The sequence below is a fragment of the Bos grunniens genome, chromosome 4 (genome assembly GCF_055505025.1).
Source record: "Bos grunniens cultivar Pamir isolate PY7600 chromosome 4, Bosgru_T2T1.0, whole genome shotgun sequence".
Lineage (NCBI taxonomy): Eukaryota > Metazoa > Chordata > Mammalia > Artiodactyla > Bovidae > Bos > Bos grunniens.
Genome location: NC_141168.1, coordinates 93,873,270 through 93,897,885, shown reverse-complemented (window position 1 = coordinate 93,897,885; position 24,616 = coordinate 93,873,270). Strand labels below are relative to the sequence as shown.

General features: G+C 34.9%; 1 protein-coding gene and 1 pseudogene across 11 annotated transcripts in view; one reads left to right on the top strand and one right to left on the bottom strand.

The window, feature by feature from the left end:
* The window catches only part of SNX13 (sorting nexin 13), a 147,775-nt gene that overhangs the window by 73,913 nt on the left and 49,246 nt on the right, over positions 1-24,616 (bottom strand). For 9 of the 11 annotated variants that reach the window (XM_086397487.1, XM_086397489.1, XM_086397488.1 and 6 more), the window contains 6 exons: positions 22,563-22,675; positions 19,700-19,802; positions 16,714-16,803; positions 15,520-15,641; positions 595-716; positions 377-478 (listed from right to left, as the gene is read on the bottom strand). In XM_086397487.1, the coding sequence (XP_086253613.1) occupies positions 377-478; positions 595-716; positions 15,520-15,641; positions 16,714-16,803; positions 19,700-19,802; positions 22,563-22,675 (652 nt within the window). Of the gene's footprint in view, positions 1-376; positions 479-594; positions 717-15,519; positions 15,642-16,713; positions 16,804-19,699; positions 19,803-20,879; positions 21,003-22,562; positions 22,676-24,616 lie in introns of those variants that run through there. The other 2 variants (XM_086397496.1, XM_086397497.1) reach the window with 2 other exon arrangements.
* Positions 13,473-14,183, top strand: LOC147374543 (phosphoglycerate mutase 1-like; annotated as a pseudogene).

Here is a 24,616-nt window from a genome sequence, read left to right as displayed (position 1 = left end):
GCTATATTTTAAAAGACAACAAAGGAAGTTCTCTTTAACTGAAAAGGCTCTCTTTAAAAGAAAAAAGAATCTGGAAATTTACTTCTAAGAGTTAAAAGATAAAATAAGCAGTAGTGTTTTTACTAAGCTTCCTGTCCTGTAAGAATAACTTCACTCTTAGATTTTACCCTGCTGCTGCTGCTGTCGCTTCAGTTGTGTCTGACTCTGTGCGACCCCATAGATGGTATCTCACCAGGCTCCCCCGTCCCTAGGATTCTCCAGGCAAGAACACTGGAGTGGGTAGATTTTACCCTGGTATTTGTTAAATGGTTCTGCTAATTTGCCTCTACTAACGTGAACAGTTAATATGCTCAAAAAGTTAAATTAAAAAGAAAACCTTCTTCATCTTTGGGAGAAGTGCACACTAGGTCACGGCAAACATCCTTTTCCATTTCAACTTCAACTTCAAAGAAGGTATCTACAAGATCTTCTGCTGTACCTGGACAGAAAAGGAACAATTCAAGATTAGAGAATAATAAAGAAAAACGGATTTAAAAAAATAATAATAAAATAAAATAAAATCCTAATTTTCAAATGGGATAAAGATATTATTACCTTTCACTTGATCATCTTTCTCTGTTATCTTTTGTTGGGCCTTTCTGAATACTCGTAGGTGTGTGCCAAAATCATCTACAAGGCGTGTAGTAAAATAAGGTTGCCAGTCTATTTCTTTAGACCTTATAACAAACACATTACATAAAAGGATGACTTTTTAAATCAAAAAATAAATTTATTCAATGACTATTGAAAAACAACATGATCATCACAGACTGAATTTATTTATACTTTTTGTCCATTTAATTAGTATTACATCTTAGCATTCCTCTTCAAAAGACCCATAGTTTATCAAATCTATTTAAACTTTTGAACAGTATGCTTTGAAGTATTTTATGTGTCGAAGCTTAAAAGTATTAAGTGCTTAAAATTAAAAACAGGAAAGAAAACAGGCAATTTCTCATCCCAGACATAACAACACATTAAGAACTTAGAATGCTTTTGCTTGTTTTTAAAAGAGCACTTGGGATTTTTGATTCTTTCTGAACCCTTTCTGAATTCTCCACATTCTTCCATTTAGTTATACAGTCCAAGTTTTGAACCAAATACCTTTGGTGTGAGCCTGATTGGTTTCTGTTTGCATATATAAACACTTAAAAACTCAACTATTCAAAATAGCTATAGTCACCTGGAAATGGTTTAAAGAATAATGTATAAAATACCACACTTACCCATGAAAAAAGTGGTAACTAATTTTATTAAGCTACCTAGTACTCTTATAAAAGAAGACTTCAACAAACACTGCTAATTTAGCACACCAGTGAAACATAACAAATACAATAGATAAATACAAAACAGATTACACATCTCTTTTGATTAAGTGATATTTTTAAACAAGCATTTTTTCAATGCTGTTTTCCTTATATTAACATTAAAATTAATTCATCCCTTTATGAACATACCAAATAGAAGACAAAGAGTTATTCATAAAGATGCTGAGCAATAAAGGAGAGGAAAAAAAAAAAGTATACCATAAGTCATCATGCTAATTCACCATACATAAAAAAGCAAGTGAGTAAGTTAATTTGATTACTGTTTTTGGAGAAAAACCTTATAAATGTGGTAACAGCACTGAGGAATATCACAGATGGCTGTTTTCAAATAAAAACAAATTATTAACATTAATATACTTTTTAATGTGCAATTATAATCTATTATACACATGGAAAGTAAATTATAAGTACATGAAATACAAGTCAACTTATTAAAAATAAAGGTAACCTGAGTGTTCAGATTTGCAGAGGGGTTATCATTAGACTATATGAGCCATGTATATTAAATACTTCGAGGTCTCTAGAATCTTTGTTTCTTATTTTAAAGAGAAAAGCACTATTATCTGTGTAAGCATCTTTCAAAAATCCTTACATGAATATCTGTACAAAATCATCCAAACTTGAAAATTTGTATAAGAACAAAATTTACATGGTATAGACCATAAATTCATTTAATCCATAAAAGGTTCATTCTAACAAATTTAGAAGCAGAATCTTTCAAATTGTATGTGCTCTGTTTCATGTATAGTGCTGTTATAGAATTTATTGAAATTCAAGCAAAATAAATTCATTAATTTTAGAACCTATCTCAATACATCTTAGAAGATGTAAATGAGACATCTGAAGAAGATATAAAAGGATGTAAAAGTAATATTTAACATGACTGGAAGTTAATCAGTAATGCAAATGTAAAAAATTATTTTAATTATTAAACACAGATTTCTACTTTCAATATATAAATACATTGAGGTGAGGAAAACAGGAAGCATAGTATTTCATATTCCCTGTCCAAGGTAATTATTTTCCCTCTGCTTGACTCATTTTCACTGAATACATACAAATTTAATGTAAATCTCAATTCAAAGGAACTATTCTAGGTAAGGAAGATAGGAACAACAGTAGTACATGACTGCCCACTTATAAATTAGGAAAATATCTACTAATAATTTATAGTAGTATTTACCTTATAATTTGAAAACATTTTGTTGACAGTGAAGTACTTCCTAAAATTATGGTATATGACTAATATATAATAAGTGCAATGTAAATATAAATTTAAAAATCATTTAATTTATGTAATAGCCACATTTCCTTCTATTGATCTACAAATAGCTTTCTATTTGAGTTCTTAATACTATTATTCTTAAATCATAACTGCAGTCAAGGCTCTTTTTCACTTTGTTTAAAATATTTCCCCACATGTCTTCTAGTAAAAACATCTAGATTATTATACAACGAATCCTATTATCTATACTTTCATTTTATTACTACTTAGAAGCTTTCATTTCTTGAATTTAAAAATGAGAGCATACTTCCTATACGACCAAGAGAATAAGGAATATATTCAACCCTACTCCAAAAAAATAAAATTTACAGTAGGTTCCTGTAGCTTATATATCTTGATAGAATGACTGCATGAATTACAATGGTTAACTAGGAATGCAAATAAGAAATGAAGTCTCAAAGAACAAAAGCAACAGTCAAACTATAAAGTGAACCTCTCTGAATATATATTAGGCCTTATCTTCACCTCTAATACCAGCATCTTATTCCTGGCCTTTTCATTGGTCTCCCATGTCCTTTCTTGTCTCTCCCTTCATTCTGTTTTCCATAGAGCAGCCAGAGTGATCTTTTTAAAAATATAAATATGATAATACGAAACAAGAGCTTTAAAAATACTTTAATGACTCCCTGATCATGCATATCTGGGTCCCTGCTTACTTCCTCATCGTCTGTTTCGCTCTCTTCCTTCCTCTTTGGTTCTGTTCTTATCTCAGTGCCTCTGGACAGACTATTTCTTCTGCCAAGTTTGCTCACTCTGTCTACTCCCTACAAATTTACTTTCTCTCCTCCACATTCCCCTGACAATTCCCATGTATGCTTTCGAGTTTATCTAAAATGTTGGCTCCACACACAGAACCCTGCATTGACCCTCACCCTCTGCCGTACTCCTTCACACTAGGTCTGGAGATCTCTGGTTACAGTGCTTAGTTCTATAGCACTAGAATCTGCAGTTAAATAATTCAATTGCTGAGATAAGTCAGGGATTTCATCTATTTTATTCCACTGTGTTTGTTTTATTCACAGTGTTGTTCCCAATGGCTAAATAATACGTTAAACACTGGAGGCACTCAATACATACCAATTTATTGATTTCTCTTTCAGGGTCAGAGCACTGTTAACAGGTGCCTGGAGAATGGCCCATGAACCACCTAGAACAGCTTCTTCCTTACTCCTTAAAGTTCTGAAATGGGACACACATTGATTGAGAAGCTCTTTTTGCCTCTCTAAAACCTAAAGCTGCTGCTGCTAAGTCGCTTCAGTCGTGTCCAACTCTGTGCGACCCTGTAGATGGCAGCCTATCAGGCTCCTCCATCCTTGGGATTCTCCAGGCAAGAACGCTGGAGTGGGTTGCCATTTCCTTCTCCAACGCATGAAAGTGAAAAGTGAAAGTGAAGTCGCTCAGTCGTTTCCGACTCTTAGCGACCCCATGGACTGAAGCCTACCAGGCTCCTCCGTCCATGGGAGTTTCCAAGCAAGAGTACTGGAGTGGGGTGCCATCGCCTTCTCCAAAACCTAAAGCTACCTAATGCTAAAGCCTAAAAAAGGCACTGAATGTCCCAAATATGGGGCTGAGACTGAGATTACACAAATTGCTTCACTGGTTCCATCTATTCTAAGCAGTATACAGCTTATCATAAGGAATACAAAACACACATCAAAATCAATTAAAGACTTCTGTAAAGAGGCCTGGACTGGCATACATGCCCTTGATTCAAGTAAAAGATACACCATTTCATTAGTTGTGAAATTCAGCAAGTCATATCACATCCCACGGTTTTTCTCTAGGGACACTTACAGCTTTAAGAATCTATGATTAACCAAATACAACATACACATAGGCAGGCACACAGGAACACAATACATGGAAAAGTGATAATGAGTAAATAAAATATCTGATCAAAAGAGGGAATCATGAATGTATGTCATTTTAACTTCAATCATATAAATCATTCAATATAAGACCAAGACAAGACCTTTTGATTAACGTTTTGCTAAGTGTTATTAATGTAGCCTTTGTCTTGAATAAATCATTCTCACACTGAAGAAGTTATGGTTTCCAGTTTCTTTTAAATGACATAACAACTAAGGACATTTGTAAACAAATCTGAATGCAGAGTAAGGGTCTTTCAAGGCTCTTCACCAGTATTTTGTAGTTGTCTTTTGCACACCTAATTCAATTGCAATCTATTCAGCAACTTGCTCTGAGTAAATTCCAAAGCAAGTGACCTCATTTTCACAGGAACTACCCTGTCATACTCATATTTCTTCAAAATAGGTAGGGGTAAATTAAATTATATGATTATAATAAAAAATATAACCAGGGTACACAGGTTCAGAAACAAATACAACTTCCTTTTCGAACACACTCAATTGTCTTGCTCCTCTAAAGTATCCCTGTTCAGCTCACACTACAGACCTATTATATGAAATTTTCTTTGCCCAAGAATCTATTAATACAAGTGACTTTTGATAAGTTTAAATCTCAAAAAGTGGGAACAGAAATGGACAGAAGTACAAGAAAGTAGTCTATTAGCCTAGCTTTAATGCTACGGGCATGAGTTAGTATGTCGTACAAAGGGAATGGACTGGCTAACTAAAGAGAACTTCTACTACAGTAGTACAGAACTCGTACCATTCCAAAAAGAGTCACATACAGAAATAAGCAGAAGTTAAGTGCTATGTCATAAGTTAAAAAAGATTAAAAAAATCTTGATGAATGAGTACTATGATTGATGAATGAGTACCATTTAACAGGGAAAGTAAGGATATAGGAACAAGCAAAAGAAGGGAATGAGCATGATCAACCCGTAGTTGATCACGTAGTCATCACGACTTGCCTAACTAAAGAAGTGGGTGACTGCTGGGCAGTAGAGGCAATCTTCACACACTTGGCAGAACACTGTCCTGGAAAAAGTCCTTTATATCAAAATGAAAACAGTCAAAACTGATCTTCCCACAGAAACAATCCTATGATAAATGTTTCATTCCTTATGCTGTATTATTTTTTCACAGGAATGATTACTAAGATATTATCTTAAAACATTAAAAATGACACAGTATACTGCATAGTATATACACTGTATAGTATTCGTGTTTGTATATGTGTGAATATATATCAAAAGTCATACACACTTATCACATATAAAGGCTTTTTAAATGTATATTCATCAGTAAGGGCAATATAATAACCAACTGCATAAAATACAATAATATGTATTAATCTCCTAAATGAGGTCTTTTACCTTCTAAAGAAGAAATATCAGACATTTTTTTAAAAAAATCACTAGCAAAATTCCTAGTTTTACTGGGTAGATTTTGACAAGCATCTTTGAAGACATTTTGAGAAGTTCTATTCCACTAGTTTTTTTGATCACCTGACTCACAGCCATCTTTTGCCGAAAGTGAGTGACCTATCTGTAAAAGAAAAAAATTCCTTCCTTGAGTCACTGAATCAGACAGTTAACCCCCTCAGAATTCACTATCATAAAGGATATACTCTTTAAAATACATAAACCTTTACATGTTTCCATCCTTAAGAGTCCTTGAGGGAGTACTTTGTTAGCATCAAAAGCTTCAGCCTAAAATTGAATTTGAGCAATATTTTAAAAGCAAAGAATTGTAAACTTGCTTCTAAATCCATTTAAAGACTTTCCCTTCTTCCAGTCTCAATTTGCTCATAAATATTTCAAGTTACCATAACCACTTCCCTAGAGCATTTTTGCTTCCCTTTTAAAAACTACTTCAAGAATTTAGGACTGAGTATAAAATAATTAAACTAATTTTTCACAACATTCCTAAATTTACATTAAACTTATGATCACTCTCTACCATAATCCTCAAAAATACATGGAGAATCGCTCTTTCACAGGAGCTAAGTTAGCAACCATGAGGACACAAGTTTCACCACTTTATGGTTATAATTAGTCTGCTCCCTTCCCTCAGCTGCACCTCCTCCCCCTGTGTGCTGCAGCATGCGTGCATGCTAAGTCGCTTCAGTCAAGTCCGACTCTTTGCTATCCTATGGACTGTAGCCCGCCAGGCTCTTCTGTACATGGGATTCGCTTCCCTAGGGGATCTTTCCTGACCTAGGGATCAAATCCATGTCTCTGGCACCTCCTGCATTAGCAGATGGGCTCTTTACCTCTAACTCCACCTGGGAAGCCCCATGTGCTGCAGGGGGAGAGCCAAATGAGCACATCTCTCTCCCAACCCCACATGCAGTGACTTTATGCTCACAGCTTAAAATCCACCACGGTGGGAACTTAAAGTAGCAGACTTACAAAACTACAAATTTATTGTTTTTAGTATTCTATAGAGAAGAGCAGTAGTTTGGATAATCAAGTAAAAAACTGTCAAGTTTCATTGATACAAAACTGCTTAACTATAGGGAAAAGATTGGTCTAGTACATATCTTAGATGTTTGAAGTCTTGCATCCTTTCTGACCATGCAGAAATGTAATAAAAGGTTTAAATATAGTTTATCATCATCCTACTTTAAGATTTACTATCAGTAAAACAGCAGACCAGAGAAGTACTTTAATCCCAAAGTAAATTAAATCTAAAAAAATAACTCTCCAAATGGTATTCAAAATGTGGGGTGTGATAGAGAATGTGAGTGTTTTGAAGAGGAGATATGAGTGAAGGCAAACAGATCGAGATTAGTAACAACTGTATCAGGGAATCTCAGTATTTCAGAACTGAAAGAGATCTGAAAGAATTACCACAAACCTTTATAATTACAAGGCCAAAAATGTAAATTATTTATTCCAGATTAGTTACTGAGATAAAGGTTTTGTTAAAACAAAAACAGGATTCCTGAGTTTCAATTCAGTTTATCTGCTACACCTTGAACTACACGAAATCTTCTGACTCATAAAAGTTATAAACAAATTGGTAGAAATGGAGAAAAATCTGGGCCTGCAGTTTTATATAGCCATAGTATGGAAATGGTACTCAGTGAACTACAACTCCACATAAAAAAATCCATCCAGTTCTACAATGCAGAAGTTCTAAAGAACTTCAATCTCCAAATATAAAGAAAAAATTAGAAGAACACACATAGAGCACACTCACCTAATTTAGAGGTTGAGTATAAAGAACACAGAGCTGGAAGCCTTAAGCTACATGAAAAAAAAAAAAAAATAACCTGGGGCTAAGTGTGCATCTTAAGTATAATGTTAAGTACTAACAATTAAATTCATCTTATTAAGTATTTTAATAAACAAGGTTTTCAGTAAAATTTATCTGATAAATGAAACATTCGTAGACCCAACAGTGAAATACATTAAATTCTGTGGGAAAAAATTACCAAGAAGTCATAAATGGAAACTCGGTTAACAATAATCTATTGAGTATTGACTACCCCATTATGTACAAAAACAACTATATGTAAGCACTAATTTCAAGATAACTTCACAAGGAAGTAAGGATACAATGGCTATCTGTACAAAACATGTCCTATACAGCTGAAAAAAAGGATTCTTTTATTTATGTGCTCATAATAATATAAAAAAAACAGGAAAATAAATTTAGTTGAAAAAAGTCATCCTAGATATATTTTTTTTTAGTGCTGAGCACCAAATGTTCCTGTCTTGGGCTACAAGAATAATGCATGCCTGTTTTGTAAAATGTCATTTCTTTCTTTAGATTTTTCTATATCAGCTGTAAATTAGCCATACATCCACAATCCAAAGATCATTGTTAATATTTTACTATTTTTTTCTCTTACTGTTTGCTATGCTCACATATTTACAATTTTAACACACCTAAAATCATACAGTGTACAACTTCTTTGTATATGAGTTTTATTCCAATATTTTTCCTATTTCTTGAATAATACTTCTTAATATTTTAATGGATGCAAACTCTTTTCCTAAAGAGCCAAACAGGAACGGTTTCAGGCTTTGCAGGCCACATTACCTCAGTCAGTTCTGCCACTAAAGCACAAAAGCAGCCATGGACAAAATGCGAACAAATGAGCACAACTGTCCAATAAAACAGTAAAACTGTATTTATAAAACCAGGAAGCAATGCAGTACAGTCAACAATGGCCTAGTTTTAACACAAGGAAAAGCTCTGAAAGACACTTTCTGTCCAAGATATACAAATAACTAATTAGCACAAGAAAAGATGCTTAATATCATTAGCCATCAGGGAAAAGTAAATCAAAACCATAATGAAATACCGCTTTAGACCAAGGAGAATGACTTTAATCAAAAGCCAGACAATAACAAGTACAGGCAAAGGCAGAGAAACTGGAACACTCATACATTGTTGGCAGGAATGAGCAGCCACTTAAAAGTTTGCAGTTCCTCAAAAGATTAAACAGAGTTACCATATGACCCAGAAATTTCATTTCAAGGTATACATCTCAGAGAAATGAGAACATCAAGTCTACACAAACATGTACATGAATGCTCATAGTAGCATGCTTTATAAAAACCAAAAAGTAGGCACAACCGCAATGGTTACCAACTGATGAATGGATAAACAAAACATGGTGTGTCCATACAACGGAAAATTATTCAGCAATGAAAAGGAGTAACTAATAATACATGCCACAACAAGGATGAAGATTGAGGGCAGGAGGAGAAGTGGACGACAGAGGATGAGATGGTTGGATGGCATCACTGACTCAGTGGAGATGAGTTTGAGTGAACTCCGGGAGTTGGTGATGGACAGGGAGGCCTGGCGTGCTGGGTCCATGGGGTCGCAAAGAGTTGGACACGACTGAGCGACTGAACTGAACTGAACAACAAGGATGAACCCTGAAAACATTACACTAAGTGAAAGAAGCTAGTCACAAAAGATCATATATTATTTCATTCATGTAAAATGTCGATAAAGACATAGAAAAAATATATAGTTGACTACGTAGAGGTAGAACCTTGTGGGGGATATGGGAAGAGACTGATTAGTGGATATCAGGTTTCTTGGTGGGGCCATTAAAACATTCTTAAAGTAAATGTGATAAAGGCTGCACAACTCTGAATACACTGAGAGCCAACAACTTAAAGTGGGTGAAGAGTATGGTATAAGAATTATAAAAATATACAATTAACCACTAACCTTTACCTCTATACACCCATTCTTGAAGTCCAGTTTTGGGCTCAATCCACATCAGGTTTTGATCAGGTACTCTGGTCCATTCTACCTCTAGATCAAATCCTTTAAATAATACCCAAATAACCAGTTTCTCTCCATTTCATGTGTTTTAATTTTGTTTCCTCTGCCCTTCCCCCTCAAAAAACAATGAAGCTAAGAAGACAAGAGAATGTGTGCATATATTCCCAGAAATGTAAGAAATAACAAAAACAAGAAGAAAGAAGTTAACATTCACTGAATACATACTATGTGCCAGATTCCTATGGTGTTTTACATGTTCTTTTCTCTCATATAATTATTACAACAACCCTATGAGAAAATTACCTCATTTTGCTGATGCTGAGATTGAGGCACAGAAAGTTAAATAACTTGCTCAAAAAATCATTTATTGGTTGACAAACACTTTATGAAATATTTCATGCATATGATCTCATTTGCCCCTCACAACTCAGAGTTTGTGACAAGTATCAGTATCACTATTTTACAGATATGTTAGGAAATTTTCTAAGTATACTGTAACTTAATGGTACAGGTAGAATTACAATACAGATCTCCCAAGGCTTTCTCTCCAATGTCATGCTATCTTATTTGAAGAGAGAATTAAAAATATACAGGTTATCACAGATTCATCCCCTAAAGTTCCAGGTTAATGCCCAGGTTCCACAGAGAACTAAAGAGTTCCCTGGGAAGGTTTCCTTCCCCAAACTGCTACTAGAAACAGGTACTAAAGTTATGATGACGTGTGGCATTACAATGTACTCTCTCATATCTGATGCCATTTAATCTTAGCAACAACCTGATAAGCAGATACACATTGTCACTAGATGCAAAGAATTTATGTTTCTTATCCATTCAAGGTCATGTTGTTTAGTCACTAAGTCATGTCCGACTTCTTGTGACCCATGGACTATAGCTCTCCAGGTTCCTCTGTCCATAGGATTTCCCAAACAAGAGTACTAGAATGGGTTGCCTTTCCTTCTCCAGAGGATCTTCCCAACCCAGGGATCAAACCACCATCTCCCACACTGGCAGGTGGATTCTTTACCACTGTACCACCAGTGCCATAGAGCTTAATAAATAACAGAACTAAAGCTCAAAACCAGAATTTCAGACTCTACATATATCCTTTCCCTCCTGGTATAACAAAATTAGCATTTTGTTTGATGCTGATATTCTGTGATTGTTTCCTCAAGGTGCCAAATAAATATGAACACTAGAATTTGGTGGTTCTAAATCTTTCTGGGGTTCACAGGTCCTTTTTGAAAATAAAATCTACGGAACCACTCAGAAGGAAAAAGAAAAAAAAGCACAGAAAATTTTGCTTAAATCTTCAAGGCTTTATGGGCCCCTGGTTAAAAACTCTATACAGGATTGAAATTTGAAGGAGAGAAGAGATAATGTACGCTTTGCAGTGCAGAGCAGACAAGAATAAGAATTTAAGAAGTATTCAAGTAATGATTATAAGCACTTAATTTTCTTGATATTCTCATTGGAAATAATCAAGGAGCCCCTGTGAAAACATATATTTTAGTATGGCTTTACTAGAAAAAGCCAATGAAAGACAAAAATAAAGCCACTCATTGAGAAGGCACAAACATTAACTGAGCCTCACTACATGCTACAGACAAGTAATATTATCAGCTTTTTATGAATAAGGAAACTAAAGCTCAAGAGAGGCTGATTAATTTGCCCCAAAACTTAAGGCCAACGACCAAGCAAAGACAAAATTCAGATAGTCTAGGATGGAAGAAACTTGGTTCTTCCTATAATCACCCAATATTTAGCATGAAAGCACAGAATGTTAGTAGAGAAGGAAATGGCAACCCACTCCAGTATCCTTGCCTAGAGAATCCCATGGTCAAAGGGGCCTGGTGGGCTACAGTCCATGGGGTCGCAAAAGAGTTGGATATGACTGAGCAATTGAACAATAATAGAATGCTAGAGAAAGGAGAAAAAAACTATAACAGGAAGTTTAAAGAAAAGGTAGTTAGAAGATCAAAGAACAGGCAAAGCACTGCAGTGATATGACAGAAAGGTGAGGGAAACTAAGATGATAATCTAGATCACAATATATCTGTTAGGGACTGGGGGACAGAATAGTGACTGTTAAGAATGATTCTTACTCTGCCCCCAACTCAACAGATAATCTTGGACTAACTGTTTAATCTTTCTGGAATTTAGCTTCCTTATCTGTGAAATTATGGGTGAACGGTGACATAAAAACTTAAATTTCTAACATTCTTCACAATTTTAAAAACATTTTCACATGAACTATTTCCATTACATTCTACCGACCAGGGATTTTTGCTTTATTCACTGCTGTATCTGCAGCATCTGGCTGAGGCAAAGTAGACATAAAATATGAGTTAAAAGAACACGTGAATTTGCTCCAGACCAAAACCCTGTGAGGAATACAGTACAAGGCAGGTATTTATGACACTTATTTCACACATGAGAAAAACCAAAATCCAAAAAATTTAGAATACTTGCTCACAGTCCCATAGCTAAATGAGAGAAGAGGATACAAACTCACTCAAGTCTTCCAATTACTAGTTCAAAATTCTTTCTAGGTCTACAATTTTTTATATTTTAATATAATCTTAAGCAGGCAGGCAAAAGAATAATGAACTCTTCTTACTCCCATCTTTGCAGAGAGGCGGGAAAAAGTCATTAGAAGGGTGTTACTATAAAAAGCAGTGACCAACAGATTCAGAATAATGATCTTAAACAATATCTAACATGCAATAATGTTACATATATGAACTAAAGGACATAAAATCCAATTTCTGACTTCTTTGATTATATGTTAGTATATTTTCTATATTCCACAGTGCATCTACACTCATAATTATGGTTGGCTACTTTCCAAATGTTTGCTGTTAATCATAAAAGAGAAGGGGTTTCAATCTATCTAAGTAAGGTTAAAATTCAAACTATGAAACCTACTGCAGCCTGCCTCAGTGACCGGAGGCTGAGGAATTCATCTCCCACTCTAAACCTTAAGATCAACTGAATTATAGAAGAAAAGTCTTGACAGGGCAGCATGAGCTGGAAATATCTATTCAGACAGAAACAGAAACAAAGAGCCCTAGGGCAAAGCTCTACTCTCCAAGACTCTCAGAAATACAAAAGTGCATTTCAAGAACCTAAGTGGGGAAGAAGAGGGGCTGGCTAGAGAATAACACCTTCAGATTTGAGAACCTACTTGTGACACAGCAATGTAGCCTCCTGCCTTGAGGCCATAGGCTTGTAGGAAAATCACTGCATGTACTGGGTAGAAAAATCTTCTATTAAAAAAAAAAAAAAAGAAGATAGAAAACTTACCCAAAGATAAAATCCTTTCTTTAAAATATAAATAATTTCTCCACATGAAATGGCCCCTCTAAAAATCAAGTAGTTTAAATACAAGGATACAGACCAAAATATTTGGGCAGTATATAAGAGGGTGTTTGTAAAGTGAGAATTTTAGTATATCTCAGAAAAGTTTCTTAAAGGAAATCTCATTAAAATATACTTCTCTTCTGAAAGTAAATAAATAAACTGAATATTCTCCACCGACCGCTCCTTTGAGTTCTTCTAAGAGGACTCCATTAGGTATGTGCCTAAGATAAGTGGGCAGTTACACTGAGCTCTTCTCACAGCACTTGAATAAAGAAGACTACCTGGGATGACTCTGGAACCTCAGTGAGCCCCAATCTATCCCCCAGAACCACCGCCATGGATGGCTACAAGGCGGTGCTGATCCCACACAGAAGAGTACATGGACCCGGAGGATGGCTTCACTGGCTGGTGAGAAGCCAACATGAGCACAGTGGGCGTCAGGAGGTGAAGCACAACATGCAGGTGCTACAAGATACTGGTTAGGAGTCTGACATCTGCTTCACCAGGTGCAGAAGCAACAATTGGGACTCTCTGGACTACACCAGATGCCACTGATCAACTGTGGCTGCCAGTAGTGCAGACTTAGCCGCAATAAGGCAGATGTTGCTGCCAAGCAGGATGAAGCCCAGGTAAAGATCTGGAGATGCTGTCATGTTCTACCATCTCCAGTGAAGCCTGACTATCCCTTCAACAGCAACACCAGTAAGACTGCAGGCATGCAGACCTCAACAGCCATCAGCTACCCTCCTGTGAAAGTCTGAAGGACACTACTGCTAGAGTTCTGCCCCTTTGGAATGAAAAAATAGTTCCCCAGATGGAGGAAGGGGAGAGGGTAGTGAATACATCCCTTAGCATCAGGCTTCAGGGCACCGTCAGCCCTTTGGCGGGGCTCTCTGAAGAGGCTATCGTGGAGTTGCACCTGCCTCCTGGTATTCCCACTGAACAAGAACTTGCAGCCCATCAAGCCCATGCAGTTCCCTGGGAAATGAAGAGCCCATGTGTGGCGTTATGGAGGCTATGGCTGCCCAGGGCAAGCCGATTAAGTGAAGCCAAGCAAGGACACCTTGCTTTCCCCAAGACATGAGCCCTGCCACGCCATTCCTCTGCACCTCTTCCCTGCAAGTCTGTGGGCATCTTAAATTGTATCTCCAGATGGGGATCAGTGGCTCCCAATTTTGCTCTAGCCATTTTGTCTCTTGCTCCCACTCATTTCATACAATCTAGTCAGAACAGCACCTATGGGACATGGGTTCTTCGTGCAAGCCAAGGAAAGACTTATTCAAGAGGGTGGAAATGCAGTAACTCCGGGGTTTTTTTTGCTAGTGCTTTGTTTATTACTAAAGCCCTGCTTGAGTAGGAGACTGGCAGGAACCATGCTAAGGTGTGACCAATAAGGAGGAACAAGCTAGCTTATTTGTGTTGCCAGCAGCTACTCCTATACTATTCTGTGGCCAGGTAACTGTCAAAGAGACTCTACTTATTCCAATAGAAGACAAATGGAAACTGCATGGGGTTCAAACAAATATTTCCTCTGTTACTCCAGAGGAAATGACTCTAGAAGATTAGGATCCATCCTGTTTATGTGTTTACATTTACTTTTACCACACACACAGACATACAAATATATATAGATATATATGCACACCACACACACTGCATCTATATCTGCACATATTTATATATTTCATATATTTATATAAATATTAATATTAAAAATGCCAACAATAACAAAAACCTTCTGAGGTTTCTAGTGGTCAGTTGGCATCAGAATACAAACTATTCCTTACACCAATCTGAGACAAGCTCCTTAATGTCTACGGTACAGGGCCTGATCCTGCCTTATGTTTCAGAACCCCTCGCCTGCCTTATGTTTTACGACAGTGAAACACCTCCTAATCATGCCCAAGAGTGTCTTTCACTGCCAGATTTCTGAATCATGTTCCGTCTGTCTGGCCCTGCCACCTTGGTTCAGTATTTACTTTGAGTTTAACTGTACTAAATCTTATTTCCCAAACAATATAATAAAAGAATGATATTGCAATTAAAAAAAAAGAGTATCTGGGTAAGAGGGGAAAAAGTATTATCAATATGTGGGATGAAAGACTCTGAACTGTCACATGATTGGACAACTGGGTTCTGAGGAAGAAACTGACACACAGACTTAGAAAACAGGGATTAGTCGAGATAAACATTCTGCAGTTGTAAAAGAGTAAAGGTTTTTCAGGGCTCTAGTTCCATAAACTAAGAGTTATCCCACAATAACAATCTACTGCTCTACTTACCTTGGAATAACCAATTTTCTCCTTCCATTTAAAAGTTATTTTCCCTATTGATACAAACAATATTTAAATTTTTCTGCATAAATACAATCCAGTGACCTTACCTAGTAGCAAACTGAATGAGTGCATTCTGAAGAGTCTGCCTAATTTCAAGAAGAAAAGATTCATCATCACTTAGTGTATAATACCAATACTGGACATAATCCCTCAAGGAAAACTGGATAACCTAAAACAAAAATACAGGAAAAAATACAGTTTTTAAGGATTTAAAAAGTAATAGTGGCAAACTAAAACTTAAAAAGATTATTTGAAATTTTCATTTATTATCTACCTAATAAATTGTGGTAGTAAATAACTGTCTTCATTACAAGAGCATCAATATGCTAAAAAATATTTCAAAAAATTAAGTTATTAAATTAAGTTATTTTGGTAGCCCAATTCATCTACTGCCTAATTTTTTTTTAATTAAAGAATTATCTATGGTGAAGCCCTACCCAAATTCCAGTTAAAGATGGAACATGCAGAAACATTAATTTCCAATGCTAAAATACAATGAAGAGTTTTAGTTAGTTTGATGGAATGAGATGCAAAATAATATCAAGAGACCCTAGTAATCTTGAAAAAAATGTTTTCTTTGAGAGTATAATCAGATTCATTGCAGTCAAATGACAAAAATGACATAATTCACTTAACTCTAATACCAGTGATAGTGTCAACAGCATTATTACCCAATAAATGGCAAATAATACAACATAATGTATAATTTTTCTGCAAATCAGATAAACTAAATAAGGATTTATCTATAAAATAATATTTAGAATTTTAAGGTACACATTATTTGCAATAGTCATATAATTGAGCATCAATGAAAATATTTTGGGAGAGAATAATTTTAATTTTTAAAGTATTTTTGAATGAAGCCAGTAATATCCATTTTAAAAAGTAACAAAAGTGGTAGAAAAACCTCTGACTTATCAAACCACTAGCTTAGTCATCAGCTGAAGAGCAAAAATTTTTGAAGAGCAACATTGTAACTCTTAAAACAATTAGAAACACTATCAGATGTTAATAAAAACTTTTTTTCTCAATGTAAATTCAACCAAAAGGGTTTAACACAAAGCAAACACATATAAATAAGTTCATAAATAAGGCAGCAAGTTTACATAGAGAATCCAAGAACAGCATTACAATGAATTTCCAGCATATTACATAAATAGCAAAATTATTTCTTAGTATTTCAAGAGAAATGCACCCAGCACACAATATATGGAATTCAAATACCACATACTGAAACTCACTTGCTGGAGAGGTTCATCAATTATATTGGCACCTGTCAATCTTCTATCAATCTTTATAGTTCTGGCTTCCCGTTTCATTTCTTCTAAGCACTGAAAGGGAATCATAATGTTTTATTGCATACTTTCTTGATTCAAAATATCTATAGTTTATTTCTAACTAAATATTGACTGTAACATCCCTCTCATTATCTTCAAGCTAAGAAATAACCTTATTTCTTGAGACTCAGGTATCAAACAAATACTATGTCTAGAATTAAGAAAACTAGATATCCTCAGTAACAATAATCAGCAAACATTATTTAGAATGTGAGAAACTGAAAATATCAGGTATACTGTTATCATATTTCAATGAAAATTTAAAACCATAAATTAGTGTTTCAGGTGAGTCAAATTAATAATGGTCTTTATTAAACACACCCCCATTTCCTCCTCCCTCCCAGCCCAAAGGAGTATACCAGCTGCCAAATTAACATATTTTAAATTAAGTTTTACTAAGGGATGGTTCTCAGCAACTAAAAAAAATTAATTTCTTTTGTCCATAGTTTTCAGAAAGATCAGTGACCTGGAAATACGGTAAAAAGTAGTAGGATACTCTTTAATTAATACAAACCAGGGCTTCCCTGGTGGCTCAGTGGTAAAGAATACAACTGCCAATGCAGGAGACACAGATTTGATCCCTAATCTGGGAGGATTCCACCTGATGTGGAGCAGCTAAGCCCATGCACCGTAACTGCTAAGCCTGTGCTCTAGAGCCAGAGAGCTGCAACCACTGAGCGAAAATGCTGCAACCACTGAAGCTCACGCACTCCAGAGCACGTGGGCTGTGCGACAGGAGATGCCATGTCCAGTGAGAAGCCCGCCCACGGCAGCTAGACAGTAGCCCCCGCGGGCCACAACTAGAAAAAAGCCTACGCAGTACAAAGAGCTGGCACAGTCATAAACAGATAAAAAAATTTTAAAAAGCACAAATGCATATTAAAAACATATGTTTCAAGTTATCCCATGCAACCACTGAGATTTTTTCATAAAATATACTTATAAATCATTTTAGAAAAAGCAAATCAAAATCACTATTTATTTATACCATATACCAAAAAATAGATCATAAAGATTTAACCAATCTTGATTATGATTTATTGCTGTTTAAAATCATAATTTAAAATATTTTGCATCATCCTCTCTATGTACCATTCAAATGAATAGAAACTATGGATGGCTAAGAAATGATTCAAAAAGAAAAGGCAAAAAATCAAACAATCCAAATGAAAAATGGGCAGAAGACCTTAATAGACATTTCTTCAAGAAGACACACAAATGGCCAGTAGGCACATGAAAGGATGCTCTCCTAATTATCAAAGAAATGTAAATAGAAACTACAATGAGGTACCACCCACCTTATACTGGTCAGAATGACCATCATTAAAGTCTACAAATAACAAATACTGGAGAGGGTGTGGGGAAAGGGCAACCCTCCTACACTGTTAGTGGGAATGTAAGCTAATGTTGCCACTATGGAAAACAGTATGGAGGTTCCTCAGAAAACTAAAAATAGAGCTACCATATGATCGAGCAATCCCATCCCTGGGCATACACCTGGACAAAACTGTAATTCAAAAAGATACATGCACCTCTATGTTCACAGCAGCACTACTCACAACAGCCAAGACATGGAAACAAACTAAATGTCCATCAACAGCTAAATAAAAGGGGTGTGTGTGTGTGTGTGTAGAGTACAGAATACTTCTCTGCCATAAAAAAGAATGACATAATGCCATTTGCAGCAACGTGGATGTGACTAGAGATTATCATACTAAATGAAGTAAGTCAGAAAGAGAAAGACATATACCATATGGTATCACTTGTATGTTGAATCTAATATATGGCACAAATGAACCTATCTATGAACCAGAATGACAGACACAGAGAAGAGATTTGTGGTTACCAAGAGGGAAGAGGGGAGGGAGAGGGGATGACTGGGAGTTCTGGGTTAGAAGATGCAAACTATTACACTTAGAATGGACAAACAGCAAGGTCCTACTGTATAGCACAGGGAACTGTATCAAATCTGGGATAAACCATAATGGAGAAGAAAATTTTAAAAAAGAATGCATGTCTGTGTGTAACTGAGACAATTTGCTGTACACCAGAAATTAATACAACACTGTAAGCCAACTATACTTCAATTAAAAAAGAAAAGATTCATTACCTCAAAAAAGATTTGTAAGCAAATTCAGAGAATACACATTAACAGGAGTTTTAAAGGGGGGCAGAGGTTAAGTTTCAAAGATTATTTTAAAGGTAACACTAAGTATTAGAAAAACTGTATTTACTTATCAATATGAAAGTCATATTAGCACATAATGGACATGTTAATAATTATAAAATTCAGTTACTGGCACCGACTCCAGACCATTTTCTTCTCTTCATACATGAAAATCATTACAAGTCCACAATAATAACTGAAGGAATTGCGAATGTGAAGCCTATATCTAGTATGGAATTTCAATTTTATTTATATAGTACGATATTTGAAAAAAAAGAAAAATTGCAACACGAAAGACATAAAATTGAGCTTGAGGTAACAAAATTATAGAAGCAGCATAGCCTAACTGCAAGCTCTACTTTTCAAGTGAGCTTAAGAAAAAATGCCCATTTTCCCCCGCTCTGGTTCCTATGCATTTACTTCATTCAAAATAGTACGTTCACTGACATTTCAATAATTGACAATGACATGATGCTGTGATGCATCAAAATTCTATGTTAAGACAGCAGGAAAAGATTCCAAATTTTTATCTTTTCCTCAAATTTGCATGCTCACTTTTAACATCCAACATGCATTTTCTAAGCCTGATCAGTAGTCTCTCATAAGTTTATAGTCAGCATTAGTGAACTATAGGAAGATGTGCCAAGCCATATAAAGGCGATCACATTATCAACACTACACACAGCAGGGCTTTAAGGTCTTACATTCCTTTACCCTTCTTACCTTAGGAATCCCAGTTGATGTTGGAGGGAGAAATGAATGTTCACACTGCTCTAGGTACTTCTCTGAGTTTGTTTTTCCAAACAGCAGAGTAACAACAAAACCCCTGAAAGAAATTTAATTATAGATACAAAACAAAATTTCACTACAATTTAACACATATTTTTCTGATTTAAGAGACAGTTTATCATGCACTAAAAAGTCAGTTTGTGACTTTGGCAAGGCAAGGAATTGACAGATTTTGTTAAGTTTTGAAGTTTAAAAAAACTATAAACATTTTGTGAATTTATATAATAATGCCTTTCCAAGTTTTCATTCAATATTATTTCATAAGAATCTCAGGCATCATTTTCAAACTTTAGGATAATAAGCCTTCATTAATTAAGCAGGTAAGCTAATAACCAAGGATAAAGACAAATGAGATGTATTTCTATAGGTCTGTTAACTAATTAGAGAGAGAGATAACTTGTCACTAGGAATATAAACAAAGCCTAGGTATACTTAATACATTTACAGATACAGATTTGACTCTAAATTATCTGCATTTATATTGTACCCCGATTGCTAATTTAAAATTCTGCCTTATTCAGTAATTGTATTAAACTTTCTTGGAGTTCTCAAACAATGTAAGTGACTGGAAAGCTATTTAGGAAACTTGGCTTAGAAGTATCTAATATAAATTAATTACAGTCCTAAGGACTTCCCTGGTGGCTCAGACGGTAAAGCGTCTATCTACAATGCAGGAGACCTGGGTTCAAGCCCTGGGTTGGGAAGATCCCCTGGAGAAGGAAATGGCAATCCACTCCAGTACTATTGCCTCGAAAATCCCATGGACAGAGGAGCCTGGTAGGCTACAGTCTATGGGGTCGCAAAGAGTCGGACACGACTGAGCGACTTCACTTTCTTTCTTACAGGAAAAAGATGATCCAATTTATAATTCATTTGAAATAAGTCTGGAATTTAAAAAGAAACATAAATATATCCCAAAAAGCTATTTTTAAAAACAATTATGGAGTCAAAGTAAGACAAATACTGGTTTAGAACTACTTTAAGTATTGATTAAATGCTATCAGTATTTCCTACATTTAAAATTGACCAAACAAATTGAAGCACTACTGAGTAGACAGAAAATCCATAAAAGAAAATTAAATTTTAATTTTATAATGATTTATAGTAATCTTACAATGATTGAAAGAGTATAGTGACAAGAAGAGAAAGTGAAAAATTAAACATAGCCAGCCTCAGGTACTGAAAGGAAGATTTTCAAGGTCCTCCGCTTTTTGTGGTGATCTGCTACATCACTGCTCTTCAGCACAGGGAGGCGGGTGGAGAAACAAATACACTCAAGTCAATTTACGTCCTCAAGTCTGTTTCTTTTTTAAAAGACTGGCCACAGAATTATAAGTAAATTTCACATATCTGTGTTGTATCAAACATTATTACTAAGAATCAAGTTGGTCTTGTATTTTAGTTTTACCTAGACACAATAAAATGCTTATATTACATTAACAATGTATTTCTAAAAACATTATCATAAAACAGACTGATAAAATGTGCACCTTTGCCCACAGTGTGACAGTAGGAAAGAAAGCTAAGAACAGTCTGATCTTAGAACCTAATTCATAGCTTCAGCCTTGAGGTTTAAGAAAAAACAGGTGCTGTAGAAAATTGCATGACCAAACATAATGGAATGCCATTAAATAACCCACATTGGTATTTAAAGTATCCTAAAATAACAATCCAAAAGGAAAAAAGAAAAAAAATCAAAAGTTTTCTTTACATTACAAAATGTGATTAGCTTTACTATAAGCAGAATGTATACATTATTAACACTGTATACAGGTAAATTATCAACACTGTATACAGGTAAATTGCAGAACTCAAAAACTTAAGTTTGACTAGCCAAAACCATCCCCAATTAAAAAAACACCTGGTAGCTTCCATAAGAAAATGTATTAATTCTCTTCTGACTTGCAATGTTAAGTGGGCAAAAGAACAAAAACATATTTTTAAAATTTAATGAAAAAAATTAAAACTTAGATGACTTTCAGTTATATTATTTTACTTATATACTTTTATTTATATTATTTTACATATTATAGTAATTATTTTACTTAATATATACAAAAGCCTACTTTTGCTTTTAAAATTCATAAGGCATTAAACTATATAAAGCTACATTCAATAAAGGACCATCGTTCTTCATAATGAGAGCCAAAATAAAAAAGATTTTTGACTCAGGAATTATGATACTCATTGACTGTAACTGAGTAACCTGGGAATGCTTAATTAACTGATCCTGAGATGATGTGGGGATGCTTGTTGGTATATAAATTGAAGTCCCCTTACTGTGGCAGCAAGTCTCAGTGAGATCAGTAACTTGGAACAGAATAACAGATCAATTTACGACATAAAATGAACTTGGAATTTCAGATCCTTTCATGTGCCTTAATGCTTAATTCAGAGTTTTTAGTGGTTCTTCTACAGCCTATCTATATCTCACCTTATCTAGAAAATTTCACAGAACTTCAACAAAAGAATTTAAAAATTTTACACAACACCAAAAAGAATAAAAAATTCTTAACTTTTCAAATTATACAAAAAAGTTTGTATCACCATAAAATAAAAATTTTTTTTGAATATAACTACTCCTACTGCTGGTACAAATCGTAACTATCTATACTTTTATTTCTATAGGTATCTTAATTTTACTATTTTTAACTTTGGTAAAAATAACAGCATTCACAAAGCATGCTGCCATTTCTTATGGTCATTTTTTTTTTCTTATTGAGGTCTCATGGTCATGTTTCCATTCTGAACAACTGAACATGACATAAACTATAAAATTATCATTGAGAATACTTACCCACCCACAAAGCAGAGGATATAAAATGCCAAATAAAATATTACAAAGGGTCCAAATGTTATTAGAGAAAGGACAATGCCAAGGCTTCCCCATCCCCATATGGATAGACTGGTCTGAAACAAAGCAGAAAAAAAATCTTTTTAATAAATAAATAACTTTCCATAGGAACTAGAAAAAAACCAACAAAACTTTTTCATAGTTTATGTTTTTTCCTTTTAAGCATTTCACAGTACTGTTTCAATAATTTCAAAAATATTTACTTTTGACAGTACATTACTGCAAATTTATCTCCAACAATATAACAAATCTATAAGTAGAAATAAATTTATAGTGTATCAGCAGTGTTTTAAAAAATCCACTGGGAAAATAAACGAACAAGAAAAAGTTATATAAACTCTTGAATGATATACTGGCATGAGAAGTGATAAAGTATTTATAAAAAAATATTTACATATTTATATATGCAATAGCAAGTATAAAAGGTACAAATTTTACTTGTTTAGAATACTTTTTTTTAAAACTATAGCATGAGACGTTTTAAAAATTAAAATTTCAAGGTAATAAATCCATCTCTCACTGAAAATTATATTTTTCTTTTGCTCAAATTGTGTGTAGAGATTTGTAAAATTATAATTGCACAACTTACAGTTACCAAAATTTATCATGAGTACAACAAAACAGCTCTAAAAATTCTCCATCTTTATAAAACAATTCCTATTTCATTTAGATATACACTGTATTATCTATTAAAAACACTCATTTTGTTGAAGGCAAACTGGATTCTAGCAATTTATTATGAGTAAATAAATGTATTCAGTTCAACAAGTTCCTACATCCATTTGCCTTGTACTGTGAGGTATACCATCTATGGGGTCACACAGAGTCGGACACGACTGAAGTGACTTAGCAGCAGCAGCAGTGAAGTATACAAAGGATGTATTTGTCCCACTCCTGCCATCAAGGAGCACAGAGAAGAATGTCTTACAGGAATGAAACAATTAGACACGAACCAAAAGAAAATAATAGAAAGCAACAGAAACCAAAAGAAAATAATAGAAAATATGCTAAACTGAACAAAATTAATGACCAAAAAACTATGGAATAGACAATAAGTACTATGGATTAGGAGAGAAAGTTTTACTTATTTATTCATTCACCAGTCATTGATTGCTTCCTCTGTGCTCTAAGCTCTAAGTGCTGGGGATATCACAAGGAATAAGACATTCTAATTAGGGAAGAACAACAAGCACACTCTCATAAATTTATATACCTTCATAAGTTTACATTCCAGAAGAAAAAAAGACAAAGAAATAAATATATTTAGTGAAAGAGGAGAGTAAAAAAGCTAGCTTAAAACTCAACATTCACAAAATTAAGATCATGGCATCCGGTCCCATCACTTCATGGCAAATAGAAGGGGAAAAGGAGAAAACAGTGACAGATTTTATTTTCTCGGGCTCCAAAATCACTGCAGACAGTGACCGCAGCCATGGAATTAAAAGACGCTTGCTCCCTGGAGGGAAAGCTATGACAAACCTAGACAGCGTATTAAAAAGCAGAGACACCCCTTGGCTGACAAAGGTCTGTATAGTCAAAGCTATGGTTTTTCCAGTAGTGTACAAATGAGAGTTGAAACATAAAGAAGGCTGAGAGCCAAAGAATTGATATTTTCAAATTCTGGTGCTGGAGAAGACTCTTGAGAGTCCTTTGGACTTCAAGGAGATTAAACCAGTCAATCCTAAGGGAAAGCAACCCTCAATATTCATTGAAAGGACTGATGCTGAAGCTCCAATATCTTGGTCACCTGATGCAAAGAGCCAACTCGCAGGAAAAGACCCCGATGCTGGGAAAGATTGAGGGCAGGAGGAAAAGGGGGCAACAGAGGATGAGATGGTTGAATGGCATCGCCAACTCAATAAACATGAGTTTCAGCAAGCTTCTGGAGTTGGTGATGGACAGGGAAGCCTGGTTAACTGCAGTCTACAGGGTTGCAAACAGTCAGACACAACTCAGTGAATAAACAAAAAAATTAGTATCAGATGGGGATGAAGGCT